The sequence below is a fragment of the Nothoprocta perdicaria genome, unplaced genomic scaffold, assembly GCF_003342845.1.
Source record: "Nothoprocta perdicaria isolate Ctin4 unplaced genomic scaffold, notPer1 scaffold_238, whole genome shotgun sequence".
NCBI classification, from domain to species: Eukaryota; Metazoa; Chordata; class Aves; order Tinamiformes; family Tinamidae; genus Nothoprocta; species Nothoprocta perdicaria.
In genome coordinates this window covers 593,856-613,608 of record NW_020455464.1, presented here as the reverse complement: position 1 = coordinate 613,608, position 19,753 = coordinate 593,856, and the positions used below count along the sequence as shown (strand labels likewise).

General features: G+C 43.9%; 1 protein-coding gene across 5 annotated transcripts in view; it reads right to left on the bottom strand.

The window, feature by feature from the left end:
* Window positions 1–18,847, bottom strand: part of UHRF2 (ubiquitin like with PHD and ring finger domains 2) — an 82,744-nt gene extending 63,897 nt beyond the window's left edge. For all 5 annotated transcript variants that reach the window (XM_026039685.1, XM_026039687.1, XM_026039686.1 and 2 more), the window contains exons 1-2: window positions 18,507–18,847; window positions 729–974 (exon numbers count right to left, since the gene is read on the bottom strand). In XM_026039685.1, coding sequence (XP_025895470.1) covers window positions 729–974; window positions 18,507–18,659 — 399 coding nt within the window. In that variant the 5' untranslated portion in view covers window positions 18,660–18,847. The remainder of the gene's footprint in view (window positions 1–728; window positions 975–18,506) is intronic.
* Window positions 18,848–19,753: the final 906 nt, after the last annotated feature.

Below are 19,753 nucleotides of genomic sequence, written 5' to 3'. Positions count from 1 at the left end.
TTCTTATTTTGTTTTGTTTTGTTTTCATTTGACAGATTTTTTTGCACTGGCTACCTCCCTTTATAGGAAGTTATTCATGTCTCAAAGGTTCTCCAGAAGTTACTGAACAATATAAAGAGCACTGGAGAATCAGTTAGTACTGTATTGGAGATTTTGAGCCCCACTGTAACCTACAACACCAGTGACAGACTGGTAGAGAAATATTTCTGTGAGTCTGCAAGAGTCWGCTCAAAGATTTACATTAAAAAGCTTTACTTTAATACTGTCCCCAAATTACTTCTGAAAAATCAATTTTCCAACACAGATTACTGAAGTTTAATGATATCTAACTATAAACAGACACTTAGCTTTTGGTAGAGCTGGGTCTGCCACATTATTCACTGCTCCTGAATCACTGAATCAATCACTCCTAAATTCTGTCTTAGCATATTTCTTCTCTGTAGTCTGAAAMTGTTACACAGTCTCTTAGGCTTAAAGTAGTTACATTTTTAAATAAATTCTTCAATTAACTGATAACCTCCATTAACATCTGTTTCATTTGTGGAAACTACCTATCACTGAAGTTTCAGAGAACTTTAGAGACACCTACCTAAGCACAGTCCAATTCCACTGAAGTCAAATGTAAAGGCAATCACGGAAGTAAGTAATAAGGATATAGGCCTTTACAGACAGTAGAATTAAAACAGCAGATGTGAGGAAAGTTCCCAACATTCATAGTTTGTACATACCTTGTACAGTCCGATGCCGGGATCAATTAGGAACGAGCGAGATGATGTTGATGGCTGATTGGGTGATCCACTACCAGTTGTTTTTTTGACTTTGTTCTTACAGTTGGAAACAGCACAGGGGTTGACCTCTCCATCCTGATCTGTACCAGGAACAGTGGTAGATGCTTCAGATTCAGAACGTATCAAAAGCTGAACTATGTCATTTAGTCCAACATTGTAGTCAAATAAAGTGTGTCCATCCTCCAGCTGTCAAAGAGAAAAAATACACTTGTAAAATTCTACCTTGAAGTAGTTTTGTAAGTTCCAGATCTTCCTTTTAAAGTCAATAAMCATGAAGTCCATAAATCAGCTTCACATTATTTTCAAGATGCACCTTTTTCAAGAGGTATCTATTTTAGATATATATGAAATCSTATGGCTTAAGCAAACTCAGGAATATCACCTATCAAGTTAGCTGTGACCACATCCAAAATATCACTCACAGACTTAAAATTAGAAACAGACATCTTTCAGACTTTGGATGCTTTTATTACAGACCGGTATCTCATATCTAATCAAAACACAGATGGGACCTACATTGTCTCTTATGTACTGTATATGCAATAATTACACTGTGAACTTTTTAATTAATAGTCACAGCACTGGGTATGTCACACCTACAAAATTTCACAATTCACACCTTGCCCACTTTTTCTAAAGCGCAATTCAGTATTCGACACATCTCTAAATTTTGCAGACTATTTCCTAAACAAAACATCTAGATATAAAAAACATATATAACTTCATTGAYTTTTCAGAACTCTAAGATCTGAAAACACTGTACAAGAGCAATTAGACAGAAACATCACCAAGAATATGTACAAGGCCATCCAAGATTTCACAAGCAATTCTCCTAAATTGAGATCAATCAAAAACATTCCAGATTTAGCCAGTTCCCTTTATTTTTTTTCCACAAGTCATTGAATATAAAACTTTACTCATCAAAAATAGTTACAAGTTACAAATAAAGCTAATAAATTCACAAATCAACTGTCAAGTTGTTTGACAGGAGAGAGGAAAATCACAGGGAATAGTGAGCATGGTATTTAAGTCAAATAACCTGCAACATCTTTGAAGTAGAAAACAACTAACTTATTAAAAGGTTAGATGCATTTCTTTGAACTTCAAAACTATAATCTGAGTAGTTATATTTTCTTCATGCTGCGATGGAAGATGAAAAAGCAATACATGACTAAAAACCAACCAACCAAACAAGCAAACCTCTCCCAAATCTATTCAATTTCAAAAGAAACTTGACATTTTCTCAAGAGAACAGATAATGTTTTTGTCAGAATTGTTTGGGAATCTTTTCAAACAGGTCTTACTTTTCATCAAAACACAAGCAGCATGAATTCAGCAAGAAAAGGGAGGGAGCAGCAGGACAAAGCAGGAACGAATTCTYCACCTTCTCACAAATGTAGTTTTCTGCTACATTTTAGCTATCTCAGGACAGACACAGGTTTACTGAAAGCTCTTTTCTTCCTCCATCACCTCTGCTCAACAGCTACAAGAAAGACCCTTGCTCAGGTGAAAGCTTTCAAGCTAGTTCAACACACAGCAGTCACACCATTAAAATTTCCAGTACAAACAGCTATAACTTTATCATCTGAACACAGCTCTTTAAATGGAAACCTCAGGCAACTGTTATTGTAGGAGCAACTACCAACATTACCTCATACAGTGGGAGCTTTAGGCTAAGGTTACATACTACGTAAGCAGTCTACCTAAGCATGTTAAGAAATCTTTCTCCCCCAGGCACTGGGCTTGTTCATATTCTTTGATATCTTTTTAATAATGTGGATATGGATGTTTTTGTGACAATCTATGACAATCTGGATAAGGAGATCTTTCAGGTACAAGAACCTATTAAGTTCGCTGCAAACACTGTCAATAAAATAGAGATTCTTGAAGTTCTTGAATTCGAAGTACARATAAACCCCCCCAAAAATCTTGCAATAATGTATCAGAAAAAGAAAAAAAAATAACATGCTTCCATCCATTTTTGTTGATGTTATATATTCTAAGCAGTACTGCCAGACCCACTTGAAGGATTCAATCACTGACCAAATGCTCTATTTATTCCAAATTATGTATTATTCTGAACTATATAGCGTTGCCGGAAAGATTCAGAAGTACACGTGCAAACTAGAGCACTCCTAAAATGAGGAATAAACTGGATCTTATCAGAGAAGACAGAACTTACATTCCATCTTTTCCAGGTACAGCAGAAAAGCCACGGCAGAGGTTCACACGTATCATTTCAAGAATCCTAYAGTAAGTGTCAAGCTACTGAAAGCCAATGCTGTGGAAAGGAAAAGGACAACCTGGATCCTGACAGCTCACAGTAGATAGACACGAACCACATGGGAGGAAACAAATAGTCTTCTGTTATTCTTCTGTTTCTCTCATTCACTGGGTGCAGACTGACAGGAAACATGTTTTGTGGTGCAGCACTTTGAAGATTAAAGCTGTATCAGCTAAGATCTCAATCTGAACAACCTGAACCATAACCAAATGCAGTAAACACCTACATGTTCTAGACCACAAAATGAAATGTATCTCTGTTAGGTTTCCACCAATGGCTCTTGCTGTGCTGTGATCTCATTAAATCACTTGGGCTGATTAACCCTAGTTTTAGTGAACTTTATCCTCACCTGACACAGCACCTTGCTGTAAGGTAATTTACATTTCTCTTAGTTATTTTTCCTTCAGCCTTCCCCTATCAGCTCACTGGAACTGTATATTTTGGTAAAAAATACCAGAACATTAAATRGCAAGTTGCTATCCAAGACACTAACTAGTGATGATTTATCTTCACTGTTTCATTCACATGATCACCTGTATTTTTGAATTTCCTATGCATTGTTCAGAATCTAATGGTCAAATGTATGCAAATCCTTCTACCTGTAGAACTCTGTAAGTAAGTAATAGTCCTGGCACCACAGAAATCAAGAAATTATAACAGGACCAAAGGGGAACAGTCAGAGGTATAAACACGCCTGACATCTGAAAACGTAATTTTCCTATTGCCCATTTGGYAGGCACTGCATTAATGCAGAATGGTTTCAAGAGCAAATTAGCTGGCATTTCTTCTCTATCCATGAAAACCCAAGCCACAAGGTTTCTTAGGGGAGTTTTCCTGGCAAATGGTTATACATACAAGACCAGAATTTCAATCAGACTAGCTCCTTCGTACCATAAAATTACTTATGAAAATACTTAGAAACTTGTTTGTACGTCTTTATTTTCTTTCTTGCTTACACAGTCATGTTACAGCTGAGCTAATGCGGTTATGYAGTATTTTTCACTTTTTTTCAATGCAATTATACAGAATTGCTACAAACCAGCTCAACTGAAGCCCCCCCAAAGCCAATCACTGCTTACTCATTCAAGTGACTTATCACTGCATCACTTTTCCTTGTAAATGCTTGTTCATCATAACTAAAAGCTATTCTCCTCTGAAGGTTAAATGAAAAGAAAATTTAGGCGGGTCTTCAGTTGTCAGAATCAAGGGCATCCTTAAAAGCACTACTATGACTTAAGAGGACTTAAGCCATGTTTCTTTATAAATACACAATACATCTAGTTGATACAGTTGTGATACAGTAAATGTAATACTTAGGTGGGAGAAGATACTTAATTATCCTAAAATACCCCCACTGCAGGGGGTAGCGGTCAGACTTCTGGCTACCAGCTGTGGCTCACAGAGAATTCCCAGCAGAAGTTGCCCCAGCAGTGCTAGCAGTCAGCTAAAAACACCCTGCGTTCAGTCAGCGCGATACATTTGCCAGTTGTGACTGCACAGTAAGTCATTTCCTCAATCCAATACTGAATCTGTTCTTTTTTTTCTGGAGAGGGAAGAGAAGGAAGACTGGAAAGAAGCTGGGTGATCTCTCCAGGAATAGCAGTGTTTAGCAATAAGTGGAAGCCAGACGTGCTTATATAAGCCTGGCCTGGGCTAGGAAGGAGCCTTCCCCTGCAGCCCCAGCACGCGGGACTCCTTCGCAGCCACCCAGCTCGACTAACACTAACCTCATGCTCAGCAGGCTGAGCCGACGGCTGCAACACTGCTTAATTTACAGCACCAGTTTGCAGTGAGCTGGTGTTCTGTTCTCTGCCCAAGGGGGTGGGCTTTTTTTTTTTTTTTTTTTTTTTTTTTTTAGCATCAATCTTCTTGCAGGAATGTTTCATGACCACAGACTATTTTGTGGCTAGTGATGTCATGTTTAGGTCTGGAAGCACAGCAACAGAGATAAAACTGCTGCAAGCACGTTTCAGATGGGGCAGGATGTGGTGTCTGGCAGTGCATTCAGGGAAAGACTATCTGTTTATAGTAGGAGCAAAAATGAGTTCCTAGAATATCAGCAAAGGCATACATTTACACCAAGTCAGCTATTTTGCAGCAGTGCCCACTCCTGGAGACAAAGTGGAGATTTACAAAAACGTAATTGGCAAAATCAAGTTCATGTGCTATGTGACTTAAAATAACCAATGTGTGTATCTGCAAGCACAATCAACACTGATAGTCAAAACACTAACAGCAACAGACTGAGTAACTGAGCTGCTGGAAGCCAGCTCTGCAGAGAAGATCCCGGGGAATAACAATGTGACCACAAGCCCACAACGTGTCCTGGGAGTGAGGGAGGCCGATGGTACCTGGGCCGCATCAGGCACCGTACTGTCAACAGGACAGGACCCTCAGCATTTTAAGAGCTGGGGTGCTCGGTCCTGTCCAGGGACGCACAGTACAAGAGGCATGGACATGGAACAGTTCACCCTGGATACCATTTGCAAGCACACGAAAGACAATAAGGTGCTCAGGAGCTCAGCATGGAGCCATGAAGGGAAAATCCTGCYTAACCAATCTAAGAACCTTCCTTGGTAGAGTGCCTGGCTGGGCAGATGAGAACAGTGGACACTTTCTTGACTTCACCGAGGCTTTGATGCTGTCATCATCATTGCCAAACTGAGGAAGTGCAGGAGAGGAACAGATAGTGAACTAGAACCTGTCGAACAGCAAAGACCAGAGGGYTGTGATCAGTGTTGCAAAGTTTAGTTGGAGGCTAACTGTCTTCACACTTAGTCTTGTTCAACCTACTCACCAGTGACCTAGATGAAGACACAGAGTCACCCTCAGTAAGTCTGCAGGAGTGGCGGACGCACCTGAGGCTTGTGCTGCCCTTCAGAGGGACCTGCACAGGTTGGAGAGCTGGGCAGAGAGGAACCYCACGGAGCTCAACAAGGACAAGTGCAGGGTCCTGCCCCTGGACGGGAACAGTCCCTGCGCACCAGGATGCGCTGGGGGTGACCTCTGCAGAGCAGCTCTGCAGAGAAGGACCTGGCGGTCCTGCAGGACAAGCTGAACATGAGGCAGCAATGCACCCATGCAGCCAAGAAGACCCTTGCCATCCTGGATCAGGAAGATTTCCTGCATCAGGAAGCCTTGGCAATAGATGTAGGTAGAAGATGCTTCTCATCTACTCAGCCCTGATGAGGTGAAACATGGAGTGCTGTATCCAGTTTGGGGCTCCTCAGTACTAAAGATAAAGGAACTCGTCTGTCTCTCCTAGAAGCTGGGAGAGCTGTGTCTGTTCAGCCTGGAGGCAGCTAAGGGGGCATCTTAAAAATGTATACATATATCTGCAGGCTATGAAGAAAACAGGGCCAGGCTGTTCCGAGTGGGCCCCAGCAACAGGATGAGGGGCACAAACTGAAAAACACGAAGGTCCATCCAAACTTAAGGAAAAACTCATTTTCTGTGAGGATAACTGAGCACCAGAATAGGCGAGTGAGAGAGGTTGTAGAATCTGCATGCTTGAGATATCCAGAAGCCATCTGGCCAAGGTCCTGAGTAACATGCTCTGGCTGTCCCTTGCTTGGGTTGGATTAGGTGAAGTCCCTTCCAACCTTAACYATTCTGTGACCTACTAAAGGAAATCCAGCAATGGGCTAAAAGTTGAAGCAGCATCTGGAACATCTCCCCTATGATGAAAGGCTGAGACAGATGGAACTCTTCAGCCTGGAGAAGACTGGCAGGGGCGAAATCTTACCAGTGGATAATATCTGAATGGAAGGTATAAAGAAGACCAAGCCAAACTTTCCCCAGTTGCACTCAGTGATAGGACAAAAGATAATATACACAACCTGAAACATAATATGTCTGTCTTAAGGAAAATCTTCCTTTACTGCAAGTGTAACAGAGCACTGGAACTGGCTSCCCAGAGAGGCTGCAGAGCCATCCAAACTGGGTTGYTGGCAACCTGCTCCAGCTAACCCTTCATGAGAAATAGATTGGACTGGGCAAGGTCTAGTCCAGAGGTTCATTCCCACCTCAACCATTCTGTGCAGTTGGAAATCAGTCAAGTACTCAAGAACAGAAAGAGACAAATCAGGAGATTAGGTTTTCTCAATTACTGACTTGATTTATTACTTGTTAATATTACAATGGCATCTTAGTAAGGCTGATACAGACTATTACAGCAAGAAAGCAGCAACATCCACAYAGAACTAACTCTACAGTGTACCCCTCCCTGCAGGGGTACACTCCCTTCCCTCCCCTTCCTCCCCTCCTACTTCGTTCCAAGTTGGCCAGGTTCTGTAAGATTAGTTTCTGAGCTGCAATAAAGCAGTGTCAAATGCAGAACACTGAAGATCTAGCACTATGTCTAGATAAATACAAGCTGGGGAAAGGAGGGAGAAATAAAGTGTGATACTTTCCTTTCAACACCCAGATGGCATTTTAAATCCACCTTGTAATACAGTATTTCTTGCCAAAAAGCTCTTATTTCCAGCAAAGATTGCTTTATTATGTCACTAACATTACTAAAAGTATGATTAAATCAAGCCCCAAATAACTCCACAGRCAAATTAAATATTCAACCCAGGATRGAAGAGATTTTCATCAAAATCAGTCAGGCAATTTGTGGGACCAGGTGCTGAATGACTGTTCCCCCAATCAGGTGCACAGAAAGCTCACTTCTAGTGATGGTTATTTATGTAACTATGTATGCAGCAGAATGGGATGAACTTTGTTCAAAGATACAGAGAAGATTTCCCGAGAACATGTTTGCCTGGTCAGTGTACCGAGTAAAACAAATAAAACAAAACACGTTACATAAGATGTTCTTATTATGAACTAAGTGTTTATAAGGATCTTTGTCATTCACAAGTATATAAACATAAATTATGAACAAAAGCTGTCACGTAAATCTTTATCTCACACAAGTCAGTGATGTACCCAAGCAAGAATAAGTACTTGCTTCCATATAAGCAGACTTCTTTCCCATTTTTTTCTTCCTTTTAATGACTGGCAACTTTCTAGGTGTATTTCAAACAAAGTGTGAACAAAGAAGAGCTGGATTTCCAGTATAAACCAAAACTAACTCTTTCAATACACTAAATCTCCTAAATCATAAGCACAGAATTAGAGTACATCCTTCCAAGTATACACGTCTAGTTTCAGTTTTGCATAGRCTGACTTTCAAAGTACTTCTACATCAAGTTATTACGAACACCTATGGTAATACACTGTGCTCACACGAGAAAAGGGTAGCTGTAGCAATGCACTCCTGGAATTGGCACCTACTGGCTACCACTGTTAGAAGATCTGTCTTGCACATCAGGCCATAAATGGCTTAGGAGGGTAAAGTGTGTAGGAGGGTTCACTTACATGAACATGAAGAACCATGTAAAGTGCAGTAAAGTAATACTGCGTTACTTCCAAAAAAGGACTGACAAGTAGTTCACTAATTATTATCACATTAATTTGCCTACAAGTCCCAGCACAGTTCATTTTATTATGGGTTATACAGTCTGTACTGAAAACTAACAAGAAAGCACGCTATCATTGCAGAAGAACACCTAAGAATACATTACCTATTCCCAAGAATAAATTACCTACTGCTTTTATCTTACAGTGCAATCCAAGAGGAGAAATTCCTGAGTCACATTAACCTAGTCATTAGACCTGATAATCAAGAACTTTAATTAAAGTTTTCTTTTCCCAAAACCACAGCAGTTCCTAAAGCTATCAATAAAGATGAGAGATTCTATAAGGAATACAATAGAGCTTTTTAGATTTTTAATTAAAGAAATACAGAAGTAAAATGATGTCAATCTTTACTCTACACTGGCATAATATGGTTCCTGAAACAAGTTTCTTCAACAAAAAATATGTAAAACAAGTTCAGAGTTACTATTCAATAAACTTTTTTTTTTTAAACAGGATTTACCCATGGGGTAAGTTAGTCTGACCAAACCAGAGGAATTCAGAATCTCCTGCTGTGTACTTAGGGAAAGGAAGTTAAGTGGTCTAGAATTTCTACTGTTCTCAGCTTCAAGACTCATGCACAAATCTTGTTCTTTCTCCATTAAAGAGGGCTGATGGAATYGTGACTTTCATGTAATGTTCCCAGAAGTTAACACTTCCAAGACATTTGAAATATAGAGCACATCGTACAGAGAGTTCCCTTTTGAACACTGTCAAGGAAGGTTTCTTCTGTTACAGAGTCACTTCAAGCATCTTTACACAAGTGTCTTAACACACTGGCCAAATSACAACTGGCCATTTTGTCTACAACCATGACTTTTTTTTCTCCCCCCTAACACTTCAAGACTGCTTCCAAGTTTAACAACACTGAAGAAGATAAACCCATCATTTAGAAAAGACTCTGGGCTGGCATCCCTTACAAATCAACAAAATTGTCAGACTTTGATAGGACTAAAAGTCATCCTTTCCCCAAAAAGGAAATTGCCTTGGACTGGAGGTTGGGTCACATAAGGCTAAGATTCAAACACGTATCCAACCAGTTGCTCTGGCTAACTTGAGCTGTTGCCTCTACCGCATACTTAAAAGCTGATTTTGATTTTTACTCAATAGCCTCTGATAGACTACATTACACATGTAACTCATGGACTTCTGCAGCTGACAAAGGCTGCTCAGTTCTACTTAAAAATTCAAAATAGCAAAAGAATCTGAACAATATTTTTTACTATACACTGAAAACCGTAGCCTAGATCTTGATTAATGAAGTACCTGAAGGGAATGCTTTAGGCTTCTAGATTTTACTTAAACTTATATTAACCACATCCAGAATCTGCAGGCATCATGTCAAGTTCTTAAAGGAACTACWTTCTGGAATTATTTCCCAAAGAAATGGGGTAACATTTCTTTGAATAGYATTTCCTCTCATCTCCTACAGAGATAATATATTAAACAAAAGGAGATTTCATAACTGACTACGTAAAGAAATCAACCATTTATTCATAATTTGGAATGTTTTAGGATGTGCTGTCCAAAAGTCTTTGTAGCTCCTGAACGTCCATGCTGTCCTCAAGAATCCCTAATACAACAGCAGATGTTCCAGGTCATATTCAGGCTGCTTCATTAAAAAAAAAAAAAAATTTGTCTTTCAATCATTCTGTAATAACTTCCTATCTCCTTTTGTATTTGTTCACAGGACAGTTCTACCTCTACTAGTGACATTTTTGAAAGTAACATATCAGCAATTTTTGATGGTTTGGAAGAGTATTCCTCAGCTTGCAGAAGGCAACTCCACTCAGACAAACCATTATAACACAAAAATTAAAGCAGCAAAAACCCCAGCCCAATATCTTTAGGCACAGATTGCACAGGTTTAACATCTCTCTATCTCACCTCTATCGGGGTCACATTTTAAACTGCGGATGGACTCCATATTTAGACAGGTTTAGGTGTATGCACTGTAGTCAAAGAGACTCTCTCCTGCATATATTCTTACAACAATTAATTATGATAAAGGTTTGGTTTCATGAATGTGAAATAGTCAAAGATATAACCTCATGGCTAATCTTAATCTCACAGGGGTGGGAAATACCAAATTGCAGGTTGCCTTTCTTCAATGATTTTGATTGTTTCATCTTTTATTCCAAAATAAGCTCAATGAGTGCAGAATACAAGGAGACTGTAATTTTACAAACTCATGATTTTTACTTGCCACTAAAAGCACTTCAATTTAGACAGCTTCATTAAAAATTCCAAAACTGCTTGTATGTTCACAAAAATAATCACAGAACCACAGAATGTTCAAGGTTGGAAGGGACCTCTAGAGGTCATCTAGTCCAACCTTCCCGCTCAAGCAGGCACACCTAGAGCACGTGGCACARGGYKGCATCCAGGCAGGTTTGGAAGATCTCCAGAGCAGGAGACTCCACAGCCTCCCTGGGCAGCCTGTGCCAGGGCTCTGGCACCCTCACAGSAAAGAAGTTCCTCGTCACATGGAGATGGAACTGCCTGTGTTGCAACTTACACCCATTATCCCTTGTCCTGTCACTGGCCACCACTGAGAAGAGCTTGGCCCCTTCCTCCCTACATTCTCCCTTCATGAACTTATACATGTTAATCAGATCCCCTCTCAGTGCAACTCARTCTCTCCTGATACGAGAGATGCTSCAGTCCCTTAATCATCTTTGTCGCTCTCCACTGGACCCTCTCTAGAAGCTCCACGTCCCTCTTGTCCTGGGGAGCCCAGARCTGCCCCCARTGCTCCAGGTKYGGCCTCCCCAGAGCTGAGCAGAGGGGCAGGATCCCCTCCCTGCCCCTGCTGCCAACATCCTCCTSATGCAGCCAGGAGCCCMTTGGCCTTCTTGSCCACGAGGGCACTGCTGCCYCATGGCTAACTTGGTGTCCACCAGGACTCCCAGGTCCCTCTCTGTGGAGCTGCTCTCCAGCAGGTCAGSCCCTAATCTGTGCTGGGGCCTGGGGTTATTSCTGCCCAGGGGCAGGACCTTGCACTTGTCCTTGTTGAATCTCAKGAGGTTCCTCTCTGYCCAACTCTCCAGCCTGTCCAGGTCCCTCTGGATGGCAGCRCAGCCCTCCGGAGTGTCGGCCACTCCACCCAGCTTGGGATCAWCYGCARACTTGCTCAGGGTGCCCTCTGTGCCCTCRTCCAGGTCACTGATGAACAAGTTGAACAGCATCGGACCTAGTMTTGACCACTGGGCGACATCACTGGCCACAGGCCTCCAACTGGACTTGGTCCCATATATCACCACCCTCTGAGCTCTGCCATCCAGCCAGTTCTTGATCCACCCTCACCCCCACGGGGTGCAGGTGCACTCCCACGGAGCTTCCATATGAGAATATCATGAGAGACGGTGTCGAAAGCCCTGCTGAATTCAAGGTAGATAACATCCACGCTCTCCCCTCGTTCAGAAGGCCAGCCACCCCATCATAGAAGGCTATAAGGTTCGTCAGAGATGACTTCCCCTCAGTGAATCCATGCTGACTACTGCTCAACACCTTCGTATGCCTAGAGATGCTCTCTGGGAGCATCCACTTTTTAGGTAACTTGGACTCAGTAGGTTCTTAAAAGTACATAGTTTAGGATGACAGATCATTCTCTCATTTCAGGGGGGAGAATTTACTCAACAAATAAAAACAAACAGACAAATCATTGCTCTGTCTTGCTTACTTTCCATTAATACTTTTTTTTTCAGAACAGATGCATCAATAGATGGAACAGCTGCACAAGGAAGATCGCACAGATCTGAATCCATATCCCTCAAGAATAGAACACAAATCATAACATTTTAAAAAATATAGTGAAAACAAACAAGTTGCTTAGAAAGGTTGAAGAGCCTCTCTCTCTGAAGATACACAAAATCCACCTGGACACGACCCTGTGCAACGTGTTCTAGGCGACCCCACTTGTACAGGGTTGCACTAAATTATCTCCAGAGACTCCTTCTAGCCTCAACCATTCCGTRATTTTGTGAAGAAAACTACCATGTGGAAAATATGACCCAAATCAGACTCAGTTCTGCCACTCTTCCCAAGTTCACATTTCAAAGCAGACTGTAGGCATACTTRAAGATGTGACAAGCAACAAATCACACCAACAAATGAACATGAGCTAGCTCTCAAATCAGAACCAGTGCTCTTTTGAGTGCTTGTGTACAGCACACAACTGCTGTTAATCATCTGCCCTTGAACCAATTTTAAAAAGTAGTCATGGAATCAAAAGATATCGGATGTCCTACTCTCAAYAGATCATAGTCCAGAAAGGTACCTGGGTTCTAGAGAACTTCCAGTGAACTCACTGCAATGTTTAAGGCAAAAGAAACCCCTACCAAGGAAGAACATAAAGCCTCCAATATTTCAGAAAGTCTTTTCTAGAGATATAGAAGTGTTCTGTTCAAACAATCAGTTAGACTAGAACGTAAGTTGTGCAAATACACTGTCCTTGTTCAACTCTGTACACAAAGGGAATATCTGGCAAGTTGTTTTAGAGTTACACAAAGCTATATAACCTAGAAAGTGACAGCATTCTGTCACTGACAGTCATGAACTACAAATCTACTCAAGCACAGACAACATTATCAAATGTTCGTTACTCATCTTGGTATTTAATCAATACAGCAAACTTGCTTTAATAATACATACTTTCCAGAAGTTCCAGGATTCACGATAAGCAGAGAAGCCTAAGTTTAAGGCCACACTCTAACAAAGCAGTGCTTTCTACATTACAGAATTGTTTGTGTTGGGCACAGGTGGTACTAAAACCTTTTAGCTTTCTATTTGGACCARTTATACTCCAAAAAAAGCTTCTGGTGCACAGGATTAGTGCCAACATGGAAATGGCTGAAAACCAGGAATTGCAAGAAATGATTCCTTGACATAAGCAGAGTATCAAGATGAAGGCAGTCATCCTCAGTCTCAAGCAATGACAGATGCTCTACAAGATTCAAAGCCACAACTCTTCCAAGTAACACTTTTCAATGTGAAATTTGTTCTTCTGGAGAGTATATCTCCCTTTACTACTCAGTAAGATGCAGAAGTTTTATCATGACATGACACCTTACCATTAAAGAAACATTTGCCCTTTAATCTCTAGATGGAAGGAAAAGATAGGGAAGCAAGTCCTTCAGCAGTCTAAGCTGTCTCTTGTTTGTCAGGCAGGAARAAGGAGAAAAGTTTAAGGCGTCTTCTGACTCATATTGAGTCTTACYTGACACTTATAACAACACTGTATGCCAACACAGAAAGCTGCATRGAAAGACTAGTTTAAGTGGATTAAAAGATTATAGAGTACCTCCTGTATGATGGAATGGACTCCTACAGCACAGGCAACTGAAGCTCAGCAACTGTGGAGTCAGAGAGAGCAAGTGACTATTTGCAGCTTCTAACGATACCTGCAATCAAGAACTAGTTATTATCTGACCCTTCTTAATATAAGACAAAAAGTCTAAAAAAAACACACCAGGAAGAACCAAGTATGTGATGGCAGTTATTTTAGCATAATTAATAGTYAAATGATTAGGATGGAGATCTAATTAACAGCTTTTAAAGAACAGAATCGTCTCAAGACAGTTCCGCCGATATAAATGATATATTAATATATGATGACATCATATGATATATCATATGATGACATCACTGTCATGCATTTCTCATAATCCAACTGTCAGTCTGCAGCACACATCAGGTTTGTTCCGCATTTAAATTTTTCTTGGAAGCCTGCAATTTGCAACGGCTTCCAAATTAAATTAAGAAAACCACAAATACTATCATACCTACTTTAGATAAATAAACATACAGACCACAAAACATACYCTCAAGGCAGTCTGTCACTTCCCACAAGATGTATTGATTCTGTTTCCTCAGTTTCCTAATATTGAAGCCATATCTACAAACTAAGGTAAAGAAACTGCTTTCACACATACTGAAGATTTTCCCACAGTTTATTTAGGTATTTTGAGTAACATGTACCAAAGACAGTTAATTTTCATTAGTAATTCTGCAGTGAAAGTGTAGACAAAAATGAGTAAACACTTTTGAAATTATGTAAACCTTTAATTATATACACCTATATATTTTGTAAACTTACAGCCTTTCTAACAAAACTATCAAACTTACTAACAAGTCTATCTTGCGTACACATCATAAATGTTTCCAGAACTTTGGGATGTGGTTTTATCTGCCCTAAAGACTCTGGATTCCGTTCTTTTATCCAACTACAGTGACGCTTCCAGCTTCATCAAAAAATACTAATCACTTCCTTTCTAAGACAGTTGGAAATTATTTCTCTAAGACATGAAACTTCAGCTGCTTCAGTTGAAGATTTCTCACACTCAGATTCTGCCTCAAGCAGATGGGTTTTGGACAGTTTCCGCCAAAACTGTTTATAGTTTTCTAACAAAATAAAGCTGGGAAAAGACTGCGTTTAAGAGACTCAACTGTTTTATGAATAGGCTTGGTACTCCCAGTCTTTGAAGCAAACCTCCACAAATAATTCTTTTCTATCTTTCAGGAGATCCAACCAAGCTCTAAATATTTAAAAAGTTTTGGAATACGCAGTTTATAGGCCTGAAGTCTGGAAGCTTCAATTAACAACAGTCTATCCCCTACTCACATGCTGGGGCCAAGACAGCAGAAGCTGAAGAGGATTTGTACAGGAAAAAGGCTGTAGGTAAAGACATGCCTTACTGTCAGATTCATAGCCATGTGTTTCACTGAAGMCGCTTTACCACAAGGATGCTCTGAAATAAAACTTAAGCCCCTCCATTTCTCCTACCTTCAAGCTTTTCACTTAAATCTATAGAAGCAAAACCTAAACACTTGGATATTACAGTATGGGCCTGACAAACTCTTCAGTGAACTTGCACTAGAGCTCAGATTAACTTCTTCTAATGGAATAAATGAGACTTGCTGCCTTGCTTCAATTTCTGACACGAAGCAACTAAACCTCAGTATTACCACTTCCACCTGCTGGCCTCAATCTTCCACAAAACAGATTTGAAATGTCTTTTTTCTCCATCAAAAAAAAAAACCCACCTTACAGACAACTTAAGATTRATTTTTATCACTGCCTCATATCACACTCAAAAGAAACGTTTGAGCTGCAATACTCTTTTCCATTCCTCTGGTAAATGCTAAGGAAAACAAAATGAGATGATCATTTAATAAAAAAAAAAAAAGCCATGTAAACTCTCACCAAATTTAAACTCCAAGGACATGAGAAAGGATGAAAGAGGCCAAAACAAGACTTGTTTTGTTTTTGTTTTCATGTTGTATAAACAATACACACTGCTTTAAGGGYTTTTATAGTTACCACTTATAGGCTCAGGCTGCTCAAGTACAGCAGCGTGAGGATTTAGTTCTATGCAAGAGAAGTTAAAATAAGTATGCACATGGTCGTATGCATAACCTTAGTTTCTGTGACAGCTTTTAAAACTGAAATCGTAATAYATTTTTACGGCTTATACTTTCCAGCATTGGAGAGTAAGGAACTTAGACAGTCTGCTCTGTTAGATCAAGATGCCTAGAATTCATCTACCCTTAAGATTTCCTTCGCTTCCGTTAATGAATACCAAGAATTCAACTATTCTCATTAGGAAGTGCTACACGTTTTCCAGTTAGTAGAATTCTATCAAAGCCAGTCTGGTTTGTTTTACTTTTGTCTCCCCACAATACAGTATCTTATCAGTTTACTAAGTTAACACATAATGATGTACCTATAATGATGTACCATTCCCAGTTAATGTTCTAGAGTGCAGTAAGCATACGACATTATTTACTCCGGCATAGAGAAATATTTGTGTTCCTCCAAGAAACTCCCTCCAGTTGATAATCTTTTTTTTCTCCCCCAATAAAGAAAGCAAGGCACATTTCACTACAACAGCACACATTTCTGTGCTCTGTATTTCTCTGGCTAAACGCAGGCTAGCTTAAAACACCACAGTAAAGACTCGCGCACACACTGCTATATCCAATCCTCAGAAAAAAAAAAATCTACAAAATCTATAGCAATCTATACATAATGATTTGACTTGTGGAGTTACACAAGCTGCTAGGTTTGCAAAGAAACAGATCCTCAGGGAAAGCCACGTACTCTCACCGCCCAAATGGTACAGGCTACAGAGGGACCATCGTGCTCTCTCTTCAGCGCCGCTTCTGCACCAAGTCCTCCTAGCAGCGGGGGTGACAGCCTACCACAAACCTGCTCCTTCACGTCGCGGCTTCATGTGGCAGCTAGAAAAGACTAGCAACACAGAGCACTACACTGACCTCAATACCAGGTGCTTTATCAGCARTTGCAAGCTGTTCTAACTCCAAACAGGAGCACAAATTATTGCATATTTCAGGTTCTGCATCAGAGTTTGAAACTTCAACAGCAGAAACAACCATATTCTAGGTGAACTACATTAACTGGTTGTGCRCTGTCTTGGCCCGACTCAAAGATGTTCAGCCTGAAATCTTAGCTTAAGCTGCTCTCACATTTATCAYAACCCATAAACTGCAGCTTTTTTACCCCAATGGCCTTACACATCCCCCTTTTTTGATAAGAAAGGCACTTAGCCAGTCAGCCTGCCTGTACCCATCACCTGCTAGGTCAAAGCATCTCCACAAACTCCCAGACAGCAGGAGTACCAGTGGTGCCCAGCAGTACAGTCACAGTCGTACTACCAAATCACACAGATTTAATCACATTGATTGCCGGACTGAGAACAGTGAAGAACACACAGACTAGTTGGGGTTTTCATCACTAAACGGAGCAGTCTTCCCATTTTTCCCCCTATGTTCTTTATGAATCTTTATTTCCTCACAGTTTTCAAGGGTCCTCTTTATTCATTTGTTTTTAATCACATCCCTGGGAGAGCTGCAGCTGTTTGTGTTCCCCTGTGCCAACTCTCTCCATCCAGCTCACTTGTGTGGAAGTGATCTTTCCTGGAAGTGAAAGATCCTTCCTTCTGACCTTTTCTCTACTCAACAGCACCACGGCATCACAACAAACAACCCAAGCATCATCAGGGAAGCTTCGAAACAGTTACAACAGAAAACAGGCATAAATAGTTCCAGGATCAGCGAGCCTATGAAAAAGCATTACCCTGGCTTTATGGAACACCATCCCCTCCGCCCTGCGAACTACACCAGCTAGGTAGGGAGCGCCCGAGCTCTGCTCACTCGCGCGGCGTCCCCCGGGGCACGTTACTGCGCTACCCGCGCAGCGCAGGGCAAGGCCGCCCGCTGCTGCCCTTACACAACCCGGGACGGCCGCTCGGCCTCGGGGGAGCGCGGCCCGCCCGCGCCGCGCCGCCTCACGCACACGTGCTCGCGCGGGAGCAGCCCTCCGCGTCCGCGCGCGCGACAAGAACCAGCACGCGGATCCCCCGCCCGCAGACCGCGGGTCTCCGGCACCGCGGGGAGCGAGCGGGCAGCAGGGCGCCAGCTCCGCCCCGCGCCACGGCCGCTCGTGGGGAGCGCGGGGCAGCCCCGGGGGCACCGCGCCGACCCCCCCGCGGGCACCGGCGGGGGCTCCGCGCGCCCGCCCCGCCCCCGCGGTCACGTGGCGCCGCCGGGCAGGGCCCCCTCCCTCCCGCGCGCGGCGGGTGGGCGGCGCTGGCAGCGGCCGGTGCCCGCGGACCGTTAGTCCCGCGGCGCGGGAGGGGCGCCCGCAACGGCCGCGACCGACGGGACATTCCGCCCCGCGCCGCCCTCCCGCGCCCCCCCCCCCCACACACACGTGCGGGCCCCGCGGCTCCGGGCTCCCCGCGCTGCCTCCCTGTCACTCGGGAGCGGCGCGGCGCGGGGAGGAGCCACCCCCGGCCCAGGTGGGAAAACAAAAACACAAAGGGGGGCGCCGCCCGCCCCCGCCGCTCCCCCGGGACAGCGCGAAGACAAAAGCGGGAGCGCGCGGGGCGCCGCGCACAAAGGGCGGCCCCGCTGCGCCCGCCGGGCAGGTAGGGGCGTCTCCGCCTCACCTGCTTGCCCCGGTAGAAGAGGCGCTGGCGGTCGGGGCTCACGCGGAAGCTCTCCTGGATCTTCTCGCGCAGGCACTCGATCTTGGTGAGGCGGCTCAGGTCGTCGATGGTCTGCGTCTCCGTGCCGTCGATGGTGCGCACCTGGATCCACATGGCGCGCGCCGCGCGCGGGCAGCCACGCACGCGGCGAGGGAGGCGGCGGCGGGAGGGAAGCGGCTCCTCTCCCGAGCGCCGAGCGCGAGCGAGAAGGGGAGGGGGCCGGGCGCTTCTCCCGCTCTTTGTTCGCCTCAGTGGGGCAGGGTTCTTAAATCCCGCGGAACAGGCGGCAGCCGCCGCCTTCCCGCCCGCCGGGCCGCCGCCGAGCCCGCTCGGAGAGGCGCGGGAGCCGCGGGCCGCCCCCTGGCCGCTCCGCCGAGGGCGCCGCGCCGGGGACAGCGCCGGGCGAGGCGAGGCAGGGGCGGGCAGCGCGGCGGGCAGCGCCGCTAACGGTGCCGCTCTAAGAGGCGCCGGCGGGAGCCATCGCCGCGGGGAGTGTTTACCAGGCGCCGCCGCTCTCACATGGAGGTCACGGCGCCAAGGCCGCTCTCGCGAGAGCCGCCCGCCGCCGTGAGGAGACAACAACACCGGGGCGGGCGGCGGCGGCGGCTGCGCCCCGCCCCGCGCGCGCCACGCGCAGGGAGGCGGGCGGCGAGAGCGGCCATGGCGCGCGCGCGCGCGCGCCCGGGGCAACGGCCGTTAACGGCTGCATGGCGGCGCGCCCGCCGCGCGCCTTCGCCGAGCGGCTCCCAAGCGGCCTTGGCGCGGCTAACGCGCGCACATCTTCCCTGCCCTGTATGGGTGCAAGGGTGGGACGTGTCAGAAAGAGGAGAAATTGAAAAAAAAAATTGTTTTTAACGGCAAATCAGATGCAGCTTTGGCTGTGGAAGCGTATCCGGTACCACACTGGAAGGCAGGAAATGGGATCATGTAGGCCCATGCTTTGGGGAGGAATTGGGAGCGACTGTATTTCCTGAACAACGAAGCTTTGGCAGCTGGGCTGAAATTCTTGTAGATGACAACCTATTTATTGCCGCTTTTTGGGGGGAGGAAAGGGTAGCTGTAACAAGAACTTCTGAGAGGTTATTGAGTCGCAGAGGAACAGATCGCAACCATCACTTATTGATGTGTTAAACACCTTTTGTTAATTAAGCTGTTGTTATTACTAGGCCCAAGCAGTTATCACTAATCCGGGGTGGCTTTTCCCGTAG